General features: G+C 32.7%; 1 protein-coding gene across 2 annotated transcripts in view; it reads right to left on the reverse strand.

Annotated features, from left to right (window-relative positions):
- LOC139810003 (short-chain dehydrogenase/reductase family 16C member 6) overlaps nucleotides 1-21347 on the reverse strand; it is a 64646-nt gene that overhangs the window by 33952 nt on the left and 9347 nt on the right. For both annotated transcript variants that reach the window (XM_071773352.1, XM_071773347.1), the window contains exons 3-4: nucleotides 1932-2056; nucleotides 785-895 (exon numbers count right to left, since the gene is read on the reverse strand). In XM_071773352.1, coding sequence (XP_071629453.1) covers nucleotides 785-895; nucleotides 1932-2056 — 236 coding nt within the window. The remainder of the gene's footprint in view (nucleotides 1-784; nucleotides 896-1931; nucleotides 2057-21347) is intronic.

Genomic DNA, 21347 nt, shown 5'->3' on the forward strand with positions numbered 1-21347 from the left:
GGAATGTACGTTATAGAAATTATCGGGAGCAATGTACTCTATTCGATATAGCAAATTTTATTATGACAGAACTATTTTGTTTTGTTTAATAAAAAGTCAATAATGAGTAATAGACATATCTAATATGTGTACAAGTGTAAAATCAGTGTAATTACACTTTAGCAAAGATTCGAAATAAACGAAAGTCTGCGAGCGGATCGTCGATTAAGTAAGAATTCGAATTAAGGAATTATTTGCATTTGGCAAGCGTGCCGCTAGCTCATGCGTGTCGCAATACACAGCAAGACTACAGCGTATCTACTACAGCACTGCTTGTCTGACGACCTATCTGACCGGTTCTTGCACCTGACCGACGCAACAAATGGGAGGAACAAAATGGAATGCCTCTCTCCGCTGATTCTTTTGGATGACTGGATGAGACCGTAGCTCGCGATACTTGAATTCCCGACTCACGAACCCGTGGCTAACTGGATAACTCAAAATATCAGTGACTCGCATATCGCGGTCGTGAGACATCGTTTCGAAATCGACGTCTTGTTGCAAAACCTCTACGACCGAGAAGCTGAAAACGAGCGAGACCTCATTTCGCGGCGTCTCGGCAATGTCTCGACTTGAGTTTTTCTTCTTTAACAATAAGAACATTTTCACGAATAGTGCGATAGATCCCACAGAGCTATGCGGTAAATGGAAGCACGTTTATGTTATATCGACGTTCGATTTTTCGGCGACAAAATAAATATCATGAGATATAATTTTCTCCAGCGAGGAATAACTTTCCACTTACCCAAAAGTGACTCATGACGTTAACATCCATTGTCTGGATGATAAGTTTGTCCGGAGTGTCCAGAAATTTCATTCCTGTAACGATGCCCGCGTTGTTGATGAGAATCGTCACCTATAAATAATATAATATATCATTAAGGTACAATAAGTAAAATAAAAGCTAAAACAAGCGATAAAATGCCGTTTTGTATAAATTTTTCTCGTGAAGAAACGCTTGCGAAGAAGCGAGGGCTTTGCATTTGAATATGAAAACTACGATGACAAAAAAAGATGTATAATATAATGTAAACATAAAGTGTGTCAGGGAACGGACACGTGTAAAAGAACGAAAAATCATATTTCCTCGAAGTTCTTAAAACAGGTCAGGCCCGCATATCGAGCCCAACGTATCGTAACGTTATGGTTATGGCGTAATATAGACTTTCATAATATTGTCCGCAAAAAAAATTCTTGTCGCGCGACGAATAGCTCGGCGAGTCGTGGATTATTCGTTTCCTAAGATGATGTTTCTTTCATGCCGAATCCATTCGCAAACCGTTCAAGTTATCAAAGTTGACACGCGAATCGCGTCAAAAATCGAAACTAATAACAGAGAAAATGATCTTTAATTGATGCGATATTACAATAAATGAATTTCTTATAATTAGAGAAGAGCCTTTGACTGGTTTTTCTTTCGTTATTGTGATTTCGAGTCGATGTAATTTTGGTTAATTTAAACCTTAAGGTGCATACGTTCTTTCGGTACCTTTTAAGTGCATACATTGGTCTGTCACATTTAACGCTATTTTTCCCTACCTTAAAGTATTTTAAAAAATCTAAAAAAATTCATGAAACATCTGTCTACATTGTAATGGACGATTTTATAGTTATTTTGATAAATATTGTTTATTTAATATCTTCTGACAGACTCACGAGTTTTGCAGTTACAAGTAGATATCACTTTGGCTCGGACGCCGTAGACCCACGTATGTACCTTAAGGGTTAATTTTATTAATTTTACTAATTTAATTCAATTTAATTTGGCAGATTTCTTCTCGAATAAACGCGAGAATATCATTATCACACACTGGCACATTCTCGGCGGTACTCGGGTATCAGTTTCAATCTTTTATAAAACACAATTTTAATAAAATACGCAATTGTGTTACCTTGCCGACCTCTTCCCTGATAATTTTGGCTTTTTTATATATGTCTGCCCGATCGCACAAGTCGCAAACGTAGCCGTAACACGTACCTCCGGCCGCCCGGACAAGTTTAACAGTTTCCTCGATGCCTGGAACAAAATAAAAACTACTCGAAAACGTCTTTTACTTGACACATTTCAACAGCCATAATTGCGTGCGCCTATTACATTTTCTACTCGTTAAACAGATTTGCATTATGAAATATAAATGAAACACTGATACTACGAGTCATTAATAACAAAGAAAATCTCAAGAGAAAGAAAAAGGTAACTTTGACATTGCGATATCATTATTGCTTTTTCGTTAATTTTAATCTGCTAGAATAATATTCTATTTTAGGAGAAATAGTAATGCGTTATTATCATATACGATAATCACTATACCTTAGGTTGAAAAAATAATACTCTATATAAAACCGCGAATAAAAATCAGAATTATAATTATTTATTAATTTTATCGTAAATCTAATAATTATTACTATGTTTGAGTTCGCAGACATAATGATGGTTTTAATTAATTAATTAGTTAACAGTTTTAATTTACTAATTTTTTTCCTTAATTATGTGCTAATATAAATATTTTCTTATCATTGAAAATATTTAATGTATTTAAAACTTCATTTACCATATAAGTACATTATTTGTAAAGAAATTATATATATACGTATATATATATATATATATATATATATATATATATATATATATATATGTATTTATATAGGTATATGTGCACAAGAAATTAAAATCTAATATATGAATCATATATTGTGTGTGTAAAAGTCTGTGGAATAGAAAGTTTCATCTTTTACAGTTCCTTTTCCGCTATTTGGCTTCTCGCCCGAAAAGTAACTGTTCTCTTCATGTGGTAGATCAAAAACATTAATACAACCATCTGCTACGATACTTTCACTGAAATCAATTTCTCTTAACAACAATTAAAACATGAACATTTTTGCTAATAATTTGATTATACAATTATATTTAAAGTTGATAAAATGTTTTAAAAGTTTCGTGAAAGTTTTCAATATAACAGGAAAAGGAGAGAAAGGAATAGATAGGAATAGGTATAAAAAAACATTTTTATAACTTGTATGCTCTCTCTCTCTCTCTCTCTCTCTCTCTCTCTCTCTCTCTCTCTCTCTCTCTCTCTCTCTCTGTAAAAAATAGAAATAATATCATATACTTTTAAAATAATAAGCTTTAAATAATTTTTTAAGAAGCAATTCTTAAAACATTTAATTTATTTTCTAAATAAAAAATCTAAAATATCTAACAAAGCAAAAAATAAATAGAAGAAAGGTATAAATAGTTAGTAAAATTCAAAAATAGTTTATTCGTAACAAATACATTAGCAAATAAATTTAGTAATAAAGTTATTTGGAGAAATACGAAAAAAGAAAGAAAGATAAATTATTTATATTTTTTCTATGTGTTTTTCTTTTTTATGTATTTTATGTATTATACCCAAAATTCGCAATAAGGTTGGAATGACACTACATTGCATTGCGTGACACTAGACATATGCGCTTACATATGCCCCTACAGGGCACGATATTCATTTGGCATTTGATTTTTGTAACGGTTAACTAGTTTGCGAACCTAACTAAGCGAACAGACTCGTAGACCTTGAACGCCGTGCTACTTCTATCGTCAAGATGAAATTTATACCATTCTTTATTTTAAAAATATCTAAAAATAAATTTTCGAAGAGTTGATTAATTTTTCTTAATGTGCAATTTATTTGAAAATGTGACACTATTGACATATAGTAAACCTCATAGCAGAAGAAATATATAGTTTCATAATAAAGTTGATTATTATTTTACGCACAGCCGTTCATAAACAGGACGGATTAAAATTCAAGAAGCGTCGTTTCTTATACATATGTCCATGAACTCGAATGAATTCTACAGAGTGACCTTCTATTGCCATTGATCGAAAGAAAGAAACATCAATCTAAGCTGATCGATACTTGTACATAGTATTTTCGATTCTAACATTAATTCACGTAGCAAATTCACGAAATAGGAAATACGTCGATAGAATCGCGACATTGCTCATACAAATGTCGCATCAAGTATCGCTATTAGGTCTGCGCGTCATCGCGGAATGGAAGTGCAAATATCTTCGCAGTTAATTTTAAAAGTCTTGTCATAGAATGACGGTCATGAATAATAAAACGGAATACAATTAATTAAACAGATAAGAAAATAATAATAAAGATTTCTTAATCATAATAATACATTTCGGAATCTCATTGAACCGTATCACAAATAAAATGTACACACAAGAACAAATTATGATCGATTTTTGTTGGAGAGTTTATCTAAAGAATCAGAAGATTATTTGCACAATTTAGAAGCTTTTTAATTTTTAAAAATTACTTTATTGTATTTTTTTTTACAGATAACGTATTCATGTGCATATTCGATGAACTTTGAACATAATTTAATAGTAACTACTTATTGTTAGTAATGTTAATTGTTTTCGATCAGAGAAATCTTTGAATATTAATATGATTAGTCACTGCTTGTTAATGTCAATTGTTTTTGATCAAAGAAATCTATGAATATTAATATGTCGGCATAATACTAATTACTTCTTGAAAGAGATATGTTAAGTCAATAATCGCGATTCAATATTATCTTTTATCTCAAGACAATTGATTTTCTCATTATATATGTACGATGTACTTCATACCGTCAAAGTATATATCATGATGAATATCACTTATTTGTCAATTCGGTAAAAAATATCTTTTTTTTCTTATTCTTCCTCTTTGAATAGGCTGGAGCCTGTTTTTAACAACTTTTTTTTATGGCGCCTGTTGCGATGTTGATCTCCGGTTGTCCTTCTAGCGTTTTAGTGGTCTGGCTGGGAGTCTTTTGGACCATATGGTCTTTTGCTATCTTTACAACTCTGTTGTCATCCATTCTTGATACATGTTTATTCCATGCTTGTCTTCTTTGTTTTATCCATCTGACGATGTCCTGAATGTTGCATTTTCTTTTTATTTCTGTGTTTGGGATTCTGTTTCTGAGGGTATGTCTAATAAATGTTTTTAAGTATCTTCATTTCTGCAGTACAGATATTCTTAGTTTTGCAGGTGTCAGCTCTGATTTCCGCTGTGTAGGTCATTATTGGTCAGACACAAGTTTTGTATATCCTGATCTTGGCCTCTCGTTTTATATGATTGTTTTGCAATAAGAACTTTCAGGCACCTTGATATTCTTATCTCTGTGTTGGTCTGGTTTTAAACATAGGTTTTTCTATCCTAATTTGCGGATATTTTTATTCCCAAGTATTCAAAGGACATTTTACTCCTAGTGAGAAATGTATAGTTGACCCGACGTCGAATCAATGCCGATAATCTAATGTCGAAATAAGTTGAAATTTTGGTTGATTCGACATCGAAGTCGTATCAAATATCAACGAACTTTCAACTGTTGTTTCAACTTTCAATGTCGGATCGATCTTCTTTAATAACAGTTTTTGTACGTTGATTTGAATCCGATTATGCTATTTACATACCTCTACTAAATTGGTTAATATCCTCAATTCTCTTATTGCTAGTTAAAAATTAATATGTTTAAAGATTAACATTTTTTTTAACTTAAACATTTTATTAACATTTAACTTAAACATTTTATATTATAAGCATCTAAAATTACATCAATTTAAAATGACCAGAATCCTTGGTCGAAACGCGGTGACGATTTGTCACGACGATTATAATCGTTGCCACACGTCAATTAAAAATTCTCAATTGTGTTAATTATTCTCTGGCGAAACAAATGTTACTTATTTGGATTAAACATTTTCTGTTAGTAATAAAAGAATTATGCGAGTTTTTTTTATTAAACCGATTAGTGGAAGTTTGTGAACGTTATAGTTATTTATATTTTTATCGATAATAGTATTACAGATAATTTTATCTACACTGGGCAACAAAATTATCGCAACAAAAATTTACGTCAAAAATTTGCCCAACTTCAAATAAGCATAACTCTGCGAAAAATTGTCATATCTGAAAGATTTTTTTTTTTCATTTTAAAGGGTGAAGTCTGTACTTTAAGGAACCATTGTTAGATTTTGAATTTAACCTCCCCTCCCTCCCGCCATTCTTCCAAAAGTAAGGACGTGTTACGTCACCCCGGATGGTATCATCACTGCGTTTCCCGGGGCTCCCTCAACGTGTGCCGAGAGGGAGAACCGTGTGGTTTTAGCCGGTATGCCATAGTACATGTATGGAATCCGGCAGGTATTTGAAGTTCGGCAAATTTTTGACGTAAATTTTTGTTGCGATAATTTTGTTGCCCAGTGTATAACAGTATTTAATTAATATGACTTTTATGTCGCATTTACATATACCAAAATGTACATCAGAGATTAACATTTTAATTTCGGTTTAATTTATCTTTTATCTTTTTTTAGTTCTCAGATTTAAAAAAAGATAAAAGGTAAGTTTAAAATTCTATATTGATAAAGAAATAGATATTATAGTAGAACATTATATATATATATATATATATATATATATATATATATATATATATATATATATATATATAAAACGAGCCGCCATCAAAAATAAAAACTTCGACCTTTTTATTTTTGATGGCGGCTCGTTTTTTAGCAGGTCTTTACGAGTAATATACCCATGTAAGAACGTTTCTATAATAAATGTAGCGTTTCCGAAATAGAGTGCGCAAAATGAGGACTGCAAGATTTTCAATGAATTTACTCGCCTATTAGACAACGTCTAAGAAAAAAATTCATTGATCATAAAATACGCTATTTTAATCATATTTTTTTAAAAGATTACTCAAAATTTTAATAATAATATTGTTAAACAAACAGAGTAAAAAAACACAAAAAACTTTGAATATCTCAAAAACTCTATTTTCTATTTTTTTGAAATTTATAGGCAATATTCTGGGGAGTATTAGAAAAATTTTAAGACCGGTCCAAAGTTGAGCAAAAAATTTGGGAATTTTTTATAGATTTTTTTGTAAGGCAGACAGAGGTACCGCGGTTTCGCACGGACTTGCGCGCGGCCTCGAGCGGACTCGAGCTTCAACACAGTAAGTCAACTTGACTAATTATTCTGCTTTGCGCCGATCCGTACTGCGCATCGACATGTTGTTGGAGTCGCCAATCAGAGGATTTTTGTATGTGTTATAGTAGTGCAAAGTCAGTGTGAGACGCCACTGTAGATTTTCGTACGTTTCAAGTTAAATATTGGAAAACTTTATGAAATCAGTGACGTGAAGAGATGCTAATTAAGTGATTTTGTACGTGTATTTATATCTATAGGCCCTTCTTAGTAAGAGTGTGAATAAAACCGGGACCATAGCGCGCCCAACAACATGTCAATGTGCAGTACGGCGCAAAGCAGAATAATTAGTCAAGTTGACTTACTGTGTTGAAGCTCGAGTCCGCTCGAGGCCGCGCGCAAGTCTGCAGACTTGTGCACATGTGCGAAGCCACGGTACCTCTGTCTGCCTTACAAAAAAATCTATAAAAAATTCCCAAGTTTTCTGCGCAACTTCGGACCGGTCTTAAAATTTTTCTAATACTCCCCAGAATATTGCCTATAAATTTCAAAAAAATAGAAAATGGGGTTTTTGAGATATTCAAATTTTTTTTGTGTTTTTTTACTCTATTTGTTTAACAATATTATTATAAAAATTTTGAATAATCTTTTAAAAAAATATGATTGAAATAGCGTATTTTATGATGAATGAATTTTTTTCTTAGACGTTGTCTAATAGACGAGAAAATTAATGGAAAATCTTGCAGTCCTCATTTTGCGCAGACTCAATTTCAGAAACGCTACATTTATTATAGAAACGCTCTTACATGGGTATAGTACTCGTAAAGACCTGCTAAAAAAGGAGCCGCCATTAAAAATAAAAAAGTAAAAGTTTGACCCCTCGCAAATTGGCGTGGAGAATGCCCCATATATATATATAAAGGGTGTTTTGTTTTAATCGCCCCAGGCAAATATCTCGAAAAATATGAAAGATACGGAAAAACGTTTCGGACAAAAGTTGTTTGGTTCGAAGGGGGACATAAGATGGTGTTATTGGTTTGACCATGGATGGTCGTTTAAAGCTCACGTGAACGACACCTTTAATTTCTTAAATGGAAACCCCTATTTTTCAATGCATATTCTTGTAGCTAATCTCGAGAGCTTTTCAAAACACTATAATAAAGTATTTTTTCGTTAAGAACTTTTGGAATTATAAGGCTTGAAAGTTCTAGTATTTTGACATAAAATACAAAATATCTTGTAAAACATTAAGTTTTCGGTAATGTTACCTTAATACTTTTATGCACAGAATAATGAGACAAATCAATTGGTATGGAAAAAAGACATAGTTGCTTTTAAGAAAAAGTATGCAGATGCGTGTTGCAAATTACATATTTTTTCTTAAAGGAACTGTGCTTTATATATATATATAAAAGAAATGACTTGAATTACTTTGAATGACGACATAAAAAGAAATTTTTATATCCGTTTTAAATTGACTATAATATTTATATTATATGTGCATTGTCTATATATATAATTTTACTAATTATTTTATTACGTAATATATTTATTATATAATATTTATTAAATAATATTTATCAATGTTAGATCGACATTGATTTGACGTCGGGCTAACTATAATCAGTCAAAAAGTTCGTCGATCAACAGTGATTCAACGTCGAAGACGTCGATCAATTCGATTTAACCAGCTGTCAACCTCTTCGACGTCAAATTATCGTTAAATCGACGTCACCTTTCTGACTGGGCTTGTTTTACTATCGTGGACAGCCAGCTTACATCTAATGGGCTTTTTGGCATGTTTTTGTCTTTTGGTAAGAAATATGTTGAGGATAAATAACTAAAAGTAAGTTATATATTAATTAAATATATTTATTCAGAATAAAATTGATATTGAGTAATTTAATAGCACAGCAATAAATAGGTAAATCAAATTATTCGATTTTTTATTGTGTACACGGAGAAAATTTTATAGTAAATATTACTATGGTGTCGCACTAGCTGCGGACCATCGAGGAATTTCAAGTTAAAATACTATAATTATTGTTTTAAAAACGATTAAATAACGTAATTTTTACCATAAACATAGTAATTTAACTTAAAATTCCTCGATGGTCCGCAGCTAGTGCGACACCATAGTAATATTTACTATAAAATTTTCTCCGTGTAGATATTTCACATTAAATATGTATATGTATAATTATTACGCATTCTATAATACATCCCCTGTCTACAATAGTACTCACAAATCGAATCTTTCAAAGTCTTCGTTTTTCAATAAGTGATAATAATTAAGTTTATAAATACTGAATTCTTGGTCATCCGAAGACGAGATAGTAATACACAATTTTAAGTGTGAACATACATCTCTCCCTCAACACACACACACACACACACACACACACAAACACACACACAGAGCAGAGAAGGTTTGGAGTCATTAAATACTGCGGGAGTGACGAACCGTGGGGTCCTTATCTCTGTTGACACACACACACACACACACACACACACACACACACACACACACTGGGCAAAGTCCCACCAGCAACCTTCACGTGGTGCCTATCGGGTACTTAATGCTAATGCTGACGGTAATTGAATGCACAAAAATGCATAGGTACCTTTGATACACCGTGACTCCGTGAAAAAAATTGTATGGACGTCATTTTTTTTTAATTTGCAAAGAAAAGTCCATATTTTACGATAATTATAATGATATTTGCGAAAAAAATTTATTCCACCCCGTAGAGTTCGTCAAATTATGCAATTTTTCGGAGAAAAAACTTACTTTTAAAGAGATAACGGAAGGGGAAGAGAGTCTCTACTTTAAGGAATTTCCGTTAGAGAGACTTTACCCTTTAAAATAAAAAAAAATTCAAATACAATTTTTCGCGGAAATACGGTTACTTGAAATTATGCAAAATTTTGGTATAAATTGAGTGTTGCGATAATTTTTTTGACGAGTGTAGTTTATAAAATTAATTGTGCAAACTGCGATGCCACTTATATTGGCCAAACTAAAAGGCATCTGGAGGTACGTATTAAAGAGCATCAAGCGGACATCAGGGGCCCTATTCTCGAATCGTTTTCATGAAACTCGCATGCAAAATTCAATGCTTTTCAAATAGAAAGTCGCATACGAAAATCATTAGGGCAGGCTCGAGAATACGGTCCCAGAAAGCATACCAGCAACCATTCTGTTGTCAATAAACACCGCACTGCATACAATCACGAATTCGAATGGTCGAAAACAATCTTACATTGTGAAAAACAAAATAGAAAACGCGAGATTGCTGAGATGTTTTTCATAAAACAACACAATAACACATTCAATTTGCAGAAAGACACGGATAATTTTACGGGTCATATGATATAATAATAAAGAACACTTAGCGTTGATTGTAATCATTCTACCGTTTGCCGACAAATGGTGCCGACATGTTTTCCGAAACTTATTTCTTTCTTTTACATTATTACGTTTTACTTCACGTATGACGCACAAAACACCTAAAGTTCTCTAATGTAAAAAATTTTTTGTATTTATTCCTATGTTATTACTTTAACTTTTTAATGTAATTTTAGTTTCTTGACTTTTGGCTTGCTGGTACAATGCCAGGACTAGGATCGGTTGTACGACATATGTAAATTAACACTTGAGAAGGATTAAAATTAGTGGTCGAAATGTCGTGAGATACGAATAAATCTTTTTTTGCATCGAATATTATTTTTCTTACTATGTTATCTTATTGTAGTCAACAACAAATCTATCTTATTTTATTGTAGTCTTATTGATTTCAGAAGTTTTTTAAAATATTGGATTTATGATTTGGGAATATAATTTTAACGTATGCGTAGCACTTACACATTTTGTGTTCCGGCTCCCTTACCTTTATCAAAGAGGGATGTAAAATCGAATTTAAAACTATCGTGTTTCATTATCGTCTATTTTTTGTTTACTTTTTATCCAAATCCGAGTTGATTCTCTAATTACGCAAATATTTATTTTATCTCAAAAATAGTATGTTTTAATTATAACATACGTATTAAGCGAATTAATTAACTGTACGTGTAAATAACTTTTTATTTGTCATACAAATTCTTCTATTTGTCATACAAAATTCTATATAAATTTGGACCAATGTATGTTATTACTTTGTGCCATAAGCAGTTATCATCGCAAGAATCGTGTATTTTAATCATTCGACAAATGTTAAGCGTTAATATAATTGAATAACTTTATTGACGTTATGAAAAATGCGAGATTGATATGACAAGATGCATCTATTTTTGACTTGCATATAAATGTTTTATAATGCATGTTCTATAATATATTTCGCTTTTTCTCTTGTTTACAATACTATTCGTAAACAAAATCAAGTTTTAAGTGTTTAAAAGCGATAGTCAAGATATATAGGCACAACTTAAAAATTTATTTTATATATTTAAATTATTTTCTCATTTTAATTTATAATAATTGTTGTGGTTTACGCGTAACAAGCTAAAAAACACCAAAATATTGATGTTTTGATAACTTTCACTTTCAGATTAAAAATTTTTAAGCCCCGGATACAAGATATTCTAAAATATACTACAAGATATACTAAAAACTAAATATTCGTTTGTCATAACTGTGGATTAAAAAACATAAAACTACCCACAGCAAAATATATCTGAAATATAATAAGATATCTTTATACAATTTTAAGTCAAATTTGAGATATCTTATTTTCGGATATTCACGGAATATCAATAGGACATCATTACTCGATATCACATTATATTTTTGGAAAAGATATCTCTGCAACATTTGCATATGAATATACGGCTGATTCACACAGTTAGATCTTATTATATTTTATAAAGATCAACTTAAGTAGAGCCGATAAAACAATCCGTACAAAATCTTAAGATAGACTTCAGATGATCTGAAATATATAAGATCTGACTATATATGGGGCATTCCATGCGAAGTGATCCACCCAAAAAAAAATGTTTTTTTTATTGTGCTGAAATTTGCACAATCTATTGCCCTATTGACCATAATTATCCACACCAATTTTTTAGACATTTGTCCAACGCGTTGTCTACTTACAGGGGTTTAAAGTTTCGGCGTTGAGGCCGTCATGTTAAACTTCACACATCGATAATTTGTCGTAAACATTACCGATTTTAAATAATGACCAGTGATTTTTTAAGTCTTTTTTACACATTTTCGAGATATATTATGCATTATTAATAAAAAAGGTTAATTAATTGATATTTTTCAACATTAATAATAAATTCAAATTTTTCTTTAAGATCGGCATCTTCGATTTCAATAAAAAAATTGCCAAAAAAAGAAGAAAATATTTTCAACAAAAAAGTACAGGAAGTCCAAGATGGAGAAATCACTCCTTAGTAAGTTACAATTCATTCTGTGTGCGAACTCCTGATCCGTGCCGCCGCGGCGGCGCGAGCGGCACGGATCATGAGTTCGCACACAGAATGAATTGTAACTTACTAAGGAGTGATTTCTCCATCTTGGACTTCCTATACTTTTTTGTTGAAAACATTTTCTTCTTTTTTTTGGCATTTTTTTATTGAAATCAAAGATGCCGATCTTAAAGAAAAATTTGAATTTATTATTAATGTTGAAAAATATCAATTAATTAACCTTTTTTATTAATAATTTTTTATAATCTTGCAGATGTCTCTGAGATATTCTCATGATATCTCGACAAGTGTTGCACAATCAAATATTCTGTCATTCAGATATCTTCTAGATATGTTGGTAATATATTTTGCTGTGTGGGATATGTTTTATGTATTAAATATTATATAATATACAGAATAATAAACTTCTTTCGCCAGTATATAGAATAACAATTAAAGTAATTTAAATCGACCTGACTGGCAATATATATAACGTCTTTCCGATATGAACATTGAAAAACTGTCAGCCAACTTTGGTTTGTCGAATTCACACAGCACTTTTTTCAGATCAATATCGAGACATTATTAATTTCGACCATGGGTTTTGGTCAGTTAATGTAATTTCTAAATTAAATAGTTTTTAAATTTTATTGCGAAAAATATTACCCCAGCCAGGGTTTGAACCTGGAACCTCCCGTATACCGTGCGAGTGTCGTGCCAATTCGACCACTGGGGCTGTGGTAATATTTATCGCAATAACAACTATAAGATGGAGCACCGATTACTAGGTCGACGGTGTATAATAAACAGAATAATAAATTTCTTTCGCCAGTATATAGAATAACAATTAAAGTAATTTAAATCGACCTGACTGGCAATATATATAACGTCTTTCCGATATGAACATTAAAAAACTGTGAGCCAACTTGGTTTGTCGGATTCACACAGCACTTTTTTCAGATCAATATCGAGACATTATTAATTTCGACCATGGGTCAACTGACCAAAACCCATGGTCGAAATTAATAATGTCTCGATATTGATCTGAAAAAGTGCTGTGTGAATCCGACAAAAAAAGTTGGCTCACAGTTTTTCAATGTTCATATCGGAAAGACGTTATATATATTGCCAGTCAAGTCGATTTAAATTACTTTAATTATTATATAATATGTTATTTATTTTTTAGTTTTAATTTTTTGCAACACACATTTGTCAAATACTTAAATGTCGAAACAATAATAAAAACAAAAGTCGTTTTAGTTCGACCCAACTGGCTAAATTAATATATTATTCATAAATTGCACAACGTTTCGGCCGAATTCTGGCCCTTCTCAAGTGAGCTTCACGCAATCCATCCGCCAAAATCGCATGTAGAAATTAATCCCTAAGGTTATGGTATTAAAGTGATCTATGTAATCGTGTACCTATTTAGATTTTTTAAATGTCATATTTTTTAATATATCCCCACCCTTCAATGTTATTTTTGCAAAAATATGACATTAAAAAAATTTAAATACATGATTACAGGGATCACTAATACTGCAACCTTTTTGCCTAAAACATTTTGTCAGATACCTCACGGTTTCAGGGATATTCCCTACATATATTCATTTCCAAACATCCAACTTCAATTAATACAAGAAAATAAAACATTTCAGAAAATTATAAATTCTGTTGAATGTTGAAAAAACATTAGAAGTGCGCTGTTTAAGAAAACAACATAAAACTCTTCATATATATAAATTGCATAATTTACCATGTTATTAGAAAATTGATTATTTCTACATACTTGATATATATTATATACATCTCTTTGGCTGGTATTCATAGTCGGATCTTATATTTAAGACCGTCTTAAATACAATCTTAAGGTATTATGAACCAATCACAGAGTATTAGTATTAGCAGGCCTGTTCGTTTTCGCTGCACTTTTGAACTAATGCAATAAGTTAACTTGAAGGTAAAGGTCAATGAAGGAGGGAGGAGAGAGGGTTTGTAAGGGTAAATATTTACCCAGCTTTTGACTAATTATTTTGTTAGACATTAGAGAAATATATTGTATAATGTACGTAATACATTTTTCCAGTAATTTAAATATTTTAGGATTAACTTACTATAATATATAAGAAAAAAACGGTGGCTTTCTGTAGTATAATTATTGTGTTCTTATATTATAAAAATACATGCAGTGTGTGCGCACGCGCACATGTGTTATTGTGTGATTCATAAGTAAGAAAAATTAAAAGAAAATGATTAGATCAGGATAGTGTGCGTGTGCGTGTGCGTGTGCGTGTGCGTGTGCGTGTGCGTGTGCGTGTGTGTGTGTGTGTGTGTGTGTGTGACCTTAAACTAACTATAGTCCTCATACTCTTTTTCTGCGCACGTATTTTGAAGATCGTATGTATATAAACCAATAATTTTACGAATCATAATCTGAAAGCTGTTTAAATGACATTAATGCTCCATGCGCGTACGCAATGACCCTGAAATTCGGAAGCCTAATCGACCTTGCATTTATGGCGGGTCTTTCAGTTGTATTATCGATTTATATCAACCATCAACACTTCCTAAACGTCTTCTTTTCAATTTCGTTCCTTTGTTACAAGATTCCATCATTTATGCATGTAAAACAATTGTTTATTCTAAGCGAAATTATCAATTATAATATAACAATGTAACCAATACATGTTTACATTAATACATCAATTACTTATCATTTTTACGATAAATAACTGACTTTAAAAATTTTTTACAACATACAAAATATCTTGCTTTATACATTTTTTAATATTTCTGTAGTTCTAATAACTGCGAGATTGTGTTAAAATAATTTTAATGTCATATTTTATGATGATTGTACAAGTGTTCACAGCGCATTTTAATTAAATCTATAACATACAAATTTCAGATCTATATATTTTTCATTTTATGTACACGAATTTTGAACATTGCATGATTCTCTTAAGTATTTACGCGTCCGACAATCTCTGTTTTTAATGTATGACATAGAAGTTGAAAATATAAGGATTTAAGGAAAATTAAGGACATGAGACTTTTAAATATCTCTTATAAGTTTACCTAGCAAACTCATAAGATTAAGCACATATTTTAAAAACTAGTTCTTTATAGAAGCTTATTATTTTAGAAATATATTATTAGTATTTTTTTAAATATAATATACAAGTTATAAAAGTTTGATCTTATGTTTACTCCATTTATCCTCCTTTTTGTTATATTATATTAAAATGTTCTAGTAATTATATTCTTTTTGCTGTAATATAATTATATGTATATAAAATATTGTTATTGTTGTGAAAAATAAAGTTTGCGTGCGTCAATAAATAAAAAGTTAAATAGTTGGACGATAACGTTGATAATTCATGTTCTGTTAATGCGTAAAACAATGTCTATTTCACATAAAAAGATGTCTATATTAGAATAAATGTTGTACTATTATGCCATTTTTTTTAAATAAACACAATTAATCAAACGTAAGATATACAAAAGTAATGTAAACAGAGTGAATCTGTAATGTCGCAATTTTATCACCAAAAACACTATAATAATTAATTATTTCTATTGTGTCACGATAGCTAATGTATGAAAGAAACTCATTAACATTTAAAATTAACATTTACATGTTTTATATTTGATAATAAAAATTTCATTTGTCATCCAATGTATATCCAATGTAGGGGCGAAGTCGGCCCTATTTTTTCGGTGCCGATTTTTAACAACAAAAGAAATCATTTTAGTGAAATATAATATATTATTGTAAAGAGTGAACCCTTGGCTACAAAATTTATATAGGCATTTTTGGTCTACGTCGCTTTGTTCAACCGGTATAGAGTAAAAACGACAAAGGTGCAAAAATCAAAAAGTCAAAATTCCCGGGGCGGAGTTGTTACACCCCCCGGGCGGCATCCAAATGTGCTATATCATTATTATTCTTTCTCAGCCAGTCGGCCAACGTAGAGCTCGGGACGCCAAATTCTTTTACGGCTATTTTTATCTTAATATTATCAAGAGACACGGTAGTGTCTCGCGCCAAGTACACGCGGAGCGAGACCGACCGTGACTCTTTTACGCGACGCGACGGGTTGCGAGTACCCGAGATGTTGAGATCTCGATAACGAGTGAACGGATCAAGTTCTAAGTAGGCTTGATCGATAGCTTGGGGTCCAATTAGGGGGGGGGGGGTTTCTCTCATAATATTCCGCTACGTGCCCTACGAGCGGAGATATTGCGACGCAAAGTCCAAATGGGAAAATTTATTTTTAAGATACTCCTCCTCCTCCTCCTCCTAACGCCGACGTCTCAATATTATTATGATTATCAGAGAAACGTCCCTTTCACTTTTTCGACGCTGGCGGCGCAGGTATCGCCAGTTTCGATATCGCGCGCGTATTTCGAAATTAGGTCGATAGACTTATCGGTCAGGAGGAAGATTCTATTTAGGTAAATTAGGTAATATATATATAATATATATTGAGTCAACGGAAAAGAAGGTTCTCTACGCTTGGCAGAAAGTGCCGCTAGGGAATTTTTAAGTCGATTCTTATGAATCAAGCTTGATATAATATATATTAAGTCAACGGAAAAGAATCAAGCTTGAATTCGATGTCTAGGTATCCCAGGTTGCCGATGACGAGGTCCAGATAGTGCGCTTCATAGTTTTTGGTGTCCAAGTGTAATAATACGTTGAATTCGATGTCTACGTGTCCCAGGTTGCCGATGACGAGATCCACATAGTGCGCTCCGTAGTTTTCGGTGTCTACGTGTATTAATACCTTGAATTCGATGTCCACGTGTCCCAGGTTGCCGATGACGGGATCCAGATAGTGCGCTTCATAGTTTTCGGTGTCCAGGTGTAATCGTACGTTGAATTCGATGTCTAGGTGTCCCAGGTTGGCGATGACGAGGTCTACATAGTGCGCTTCGTAGTTTTCAGTGTCCAGGTGTAATAATACGTTGAATGCAATGTCTAGGTGTCCCAGGTTGCCGATGACAATGTCTAGATAGTGAGCTCCGTAGTTTTCGGTGTCTACGTGTATTAATACCTTGAATTCGATGTCTAGGTGTCCCAGGTTGCCGATGACGAGGTCCACATAGTGCGCTCCGTAGTTGTCGGTGTCTACGTGTATTAATATCTTGAAATTGATGTTTAAGTGTCTCAGGTTGCTGATGACGAGGTCCAGATAGCGCGCTCCGTAGTTTTCGGTGTCTAGATGTAATAATACCTCGAATTCGATGTCTACGTGTCCCAGGTTGCCGATGACAAGGTCCACATAGTGCGCTTTGTAGTTTTTGGTGTCTAGGTGTATTAATAACTTTAAATCTGAATGTAGGACACGTAGATATCGAATTCGAGGTATTAATACACGTAGACACCGAAAACTACGGAGCGCACTATGTGGACCTCGTCATCGGAAACGTGGGACACCTAGACATCGAATTCAACGTATTATTATACCTGGACACCGAAAACTATAGAGCGCACTATCTGGAACCCGACATCAGCAACCTGGAACACGTGGACATCGAATTCAAGGTATTAATACACCTGGATATCGAAAACTATGAAGCGCATTATGTGAACCTCGTCATCGGCAACCTGGGACACCTAGACATCGAATTCAAGCTTGATTTATAAGAATCGACTTAAAAATTCCCTAGCGACAGAATCAAGAGACACGGTAGTGTCTCGCGCCAAGTACACGCGGAGCGAGACCGACCATGACTCTTTTACGCGACGCGACGGGTTGCGAGTACCCGAGATGTTGAGATCTCAATAACGAGTGAACGGATCAAGTTCTAAGTAAGCTTGATCGATAGCTTGGGGTCCAATTAGGGGGGGGGGGGGTTTCTCTTATAATATCCCGCTCCGTGCCCTACGAGCGGAGATATTGCGACGCAAAGTCCAAATGTGAAAATTTTTTATTAAGATACTTCTTCTTCTATCTACTTCTAACGCCGACGTCTTATATGACACTACAAAAAGGCGTGATATCCGTACAAAATTACCTTTTTCAAAAAAAAGGTAAAAAAATGCGCCAAGTACACGCATAGTAGTATATATGTATTATGTTGTTACCTCGACAAAAACAAAGTGGTAGTATTATACCTCGAAATAACACCCTGTACATATTGTTTATACAATGCGTAATACTACAAAAAGGCGCGATATCTGTACAAAATTACCTTTTTTTAAAAAAAAGTAAATAAAGGCGCCAAGTACACGCATAGTAGTGTATATGTTGTTACCTCGAAAAAAAAAACAGTGGTAGTATTATACCTTAAAAAAATCTAAGTAACAAGTGGTAGACGAAATCTTTGTATCTTGAAAAATCCTCGAAAAAACCTAAACAGTAGTATCTTCACCTCGAAAAAAAAAACAAAGTAGTAGTATTATACCTCGAAAAAACCTAAGTAACAAGTGGTGGACGTAATCTTTGTATCTCCAAAAATCTCGAAAAAACCTAAGCAGTATTTATTATTACAATTACAAAAAAGAAATATCTCTTTTTAAATTACAGCGCCAATTACAGAGAACATATATTTTTCGAGATACAAAGATTACGTCTACCACTTGTTACTTAGGTTTTTTCGAGGTATAATATTACTACTGCTCTTCTTCGATTAGAATATTGAATCATGAAGAATTACACAGAGGTAACAGTACAAAATACAAATATTTTATTAAAATATTTAAACCCAACAAGGGAATACAAGGTATTTAAATACAAAGTTTATATATGTATTTTAAAAGATTTAATCGCATCTCAAAGAATTACAGAGGTAACAGTACAAAAAATAAAAATATTTTATTAAAATACATAAATTTTTCTTGTCAAAAAACTTGGCGCTGCTAGAGAGAGAGAGAGAGAGAGAGAGAGAGAGAGAGAGAGAGAGAGAGAGAGAGAGATTGATTGATTGATTGAAGTTTATTAGCCTTCTCGGCTATTTTTTACATAAAATATCCTTAAATTAATTCCTCTACATGAGGTACAATATATTCTCTTAACCTACGTTTAAATGGTACAATTCTTTCGCATTGCTTAATTTCTATCGGTAGGGCGTTGTACATATTCAAACCTTCATAAAATAAACTTTTCTGTGCGCTTTTCGTCCTGCGATATTGAATTCTAATATTCTCAGCCTGTCTCGTTCGTCGTCCACTCACATCTCCTACTATTTCTATCCTATTACTTAAGTGTTTTGGCATTATGCCTCTTACTATCTTAAAAATAAAAATACATACATTGTACATTAGCCTCTGTCTTACATTCATAAACTTAAGGGTTTGCAGCATCAAATCTACCTTTGTATATCGCGAGCACTGCAGTATGACTCTCATGGCACGGTTTGTGCCACTTGCAGTCGATTCAGTTGCGTTTCACCCATGCCTACTAACATCGTTGCGCAATATTCAAAGTGAGGCGCTATGATAGACTTATACACAGTACATCGAGTATACGCCGATACATCATTTCCTATTCTATTCAGAAAACTCACTTTTTTTCCCTATTTTCTTTAACATATAATCACAGTGATTCTCCCAACGGAGTTTACTATCGATCATTACACCCAGATGTTTCGTTATCTCGACACGCTCAATTATAGTTCCATTCGAACTTTTTACTATTATGTCTGTTTTTATTTCTTTCCTTATACTTCTAACTATCATATATTTGGTCTTATCTGCATTCATTTTTAACATATTCACATTCATCCATTCTTCAAGTATACCGAGCACCATATTAGTTTTATTTCTATTTCCTCACAACTTTCTCCTGTTACACTTGCGGTCGTGTCATCTGCAAATAATCTAAATATACTTCCCTCCGGACAGACTTTAACTATATCATTTATATACAAAATAAACAATAGAGGTCCTAATACTGATCCCTGTGGCACGCCATATACTGTCTCAATTATTTTAGAACACATATCATTGAATCTAACTTGCTGCTTTCTATTACTTAAATACGATATTATCCATTCCAGTACCACTCCTCTTATTCCATACTGATATAATTTTTCCACTAATCTTACCCTATCTATTGTCTCAAACGCTCTCCTGAGATCCAGGAATAACACCCCCCACCATTTTTTCTCCTCAATTATCAACTTCCATTCTTCGATAAACTTTGAATTGCTGTCTCACACGACTGCTGTTTCCTAAATCCCGATTGGTATTCGGTTATTATTTCATTGTCATCTAGAAATTTTTCCAACTGTTTTTTTTACAACTAACTCTAATACTTTTTCATATATCGGTAACATATTAATCGGTCTATACTCGCTCGCTTTTTTTGGTTTGTTTACCTTTGGTATCGGTATTATCGTGGATGTTTTCCATCCTTCTGGAAATTTACCTGTCCTAAGCAAATCATTTACTACTCCTACAAACTCATCTTTTATCACAGGTAGCACCATTTTCAGTATATCACTATTTATCCCTTCCTCTGTTCCGTTCTTTCGTGGTAGTTCCCTAACAATTTGTTCCAAATCACTTGCACTAATTGGGCTCAAAATTTTCCATAATTCCCTTATTCTCAATTACATAAATAGGTCTCCTACCCGTGCCTTCTATCCCCTTATTATTAATAGATTGCATAATGTTGCTAATACTTTTTACATAATATATATTAAATTTATCAGCTATATTGCATTCTTCTATGTCTTCTAATATTTCAAAATCTACATTATCGATGTTCTCTGAACCCCTTTGCTCACCTTTAATTAATTCTTTTAAAGTTTTCCACATTTTTGTAGGATCACTCCTATTATTATCTATCATATTCTCATAATATTCTTTCTTTTTTGCCCTGATAAGTTTAACTACTGCATTTCTTTCATTTCTGAAAAATTCCCAGTCCTGTTTTTTACCTGAGTTTATTGCTC

This window comes from Temnothorax longispinosus, chromosome 1 (assembly GCF_030848805.1).
Source record: "Temnothorax longispinosus isolate EJ_2023e chromosome 1, Tlon_JGU_v1, whole genome shotgun sequence".
NCBI classification, from domain to species: Eukaryota; Metazoa; Arthropoda; class Insecta; order Hymenoptera; family Formicidae; genus Temnothorax; species Temnothorax longispinosus.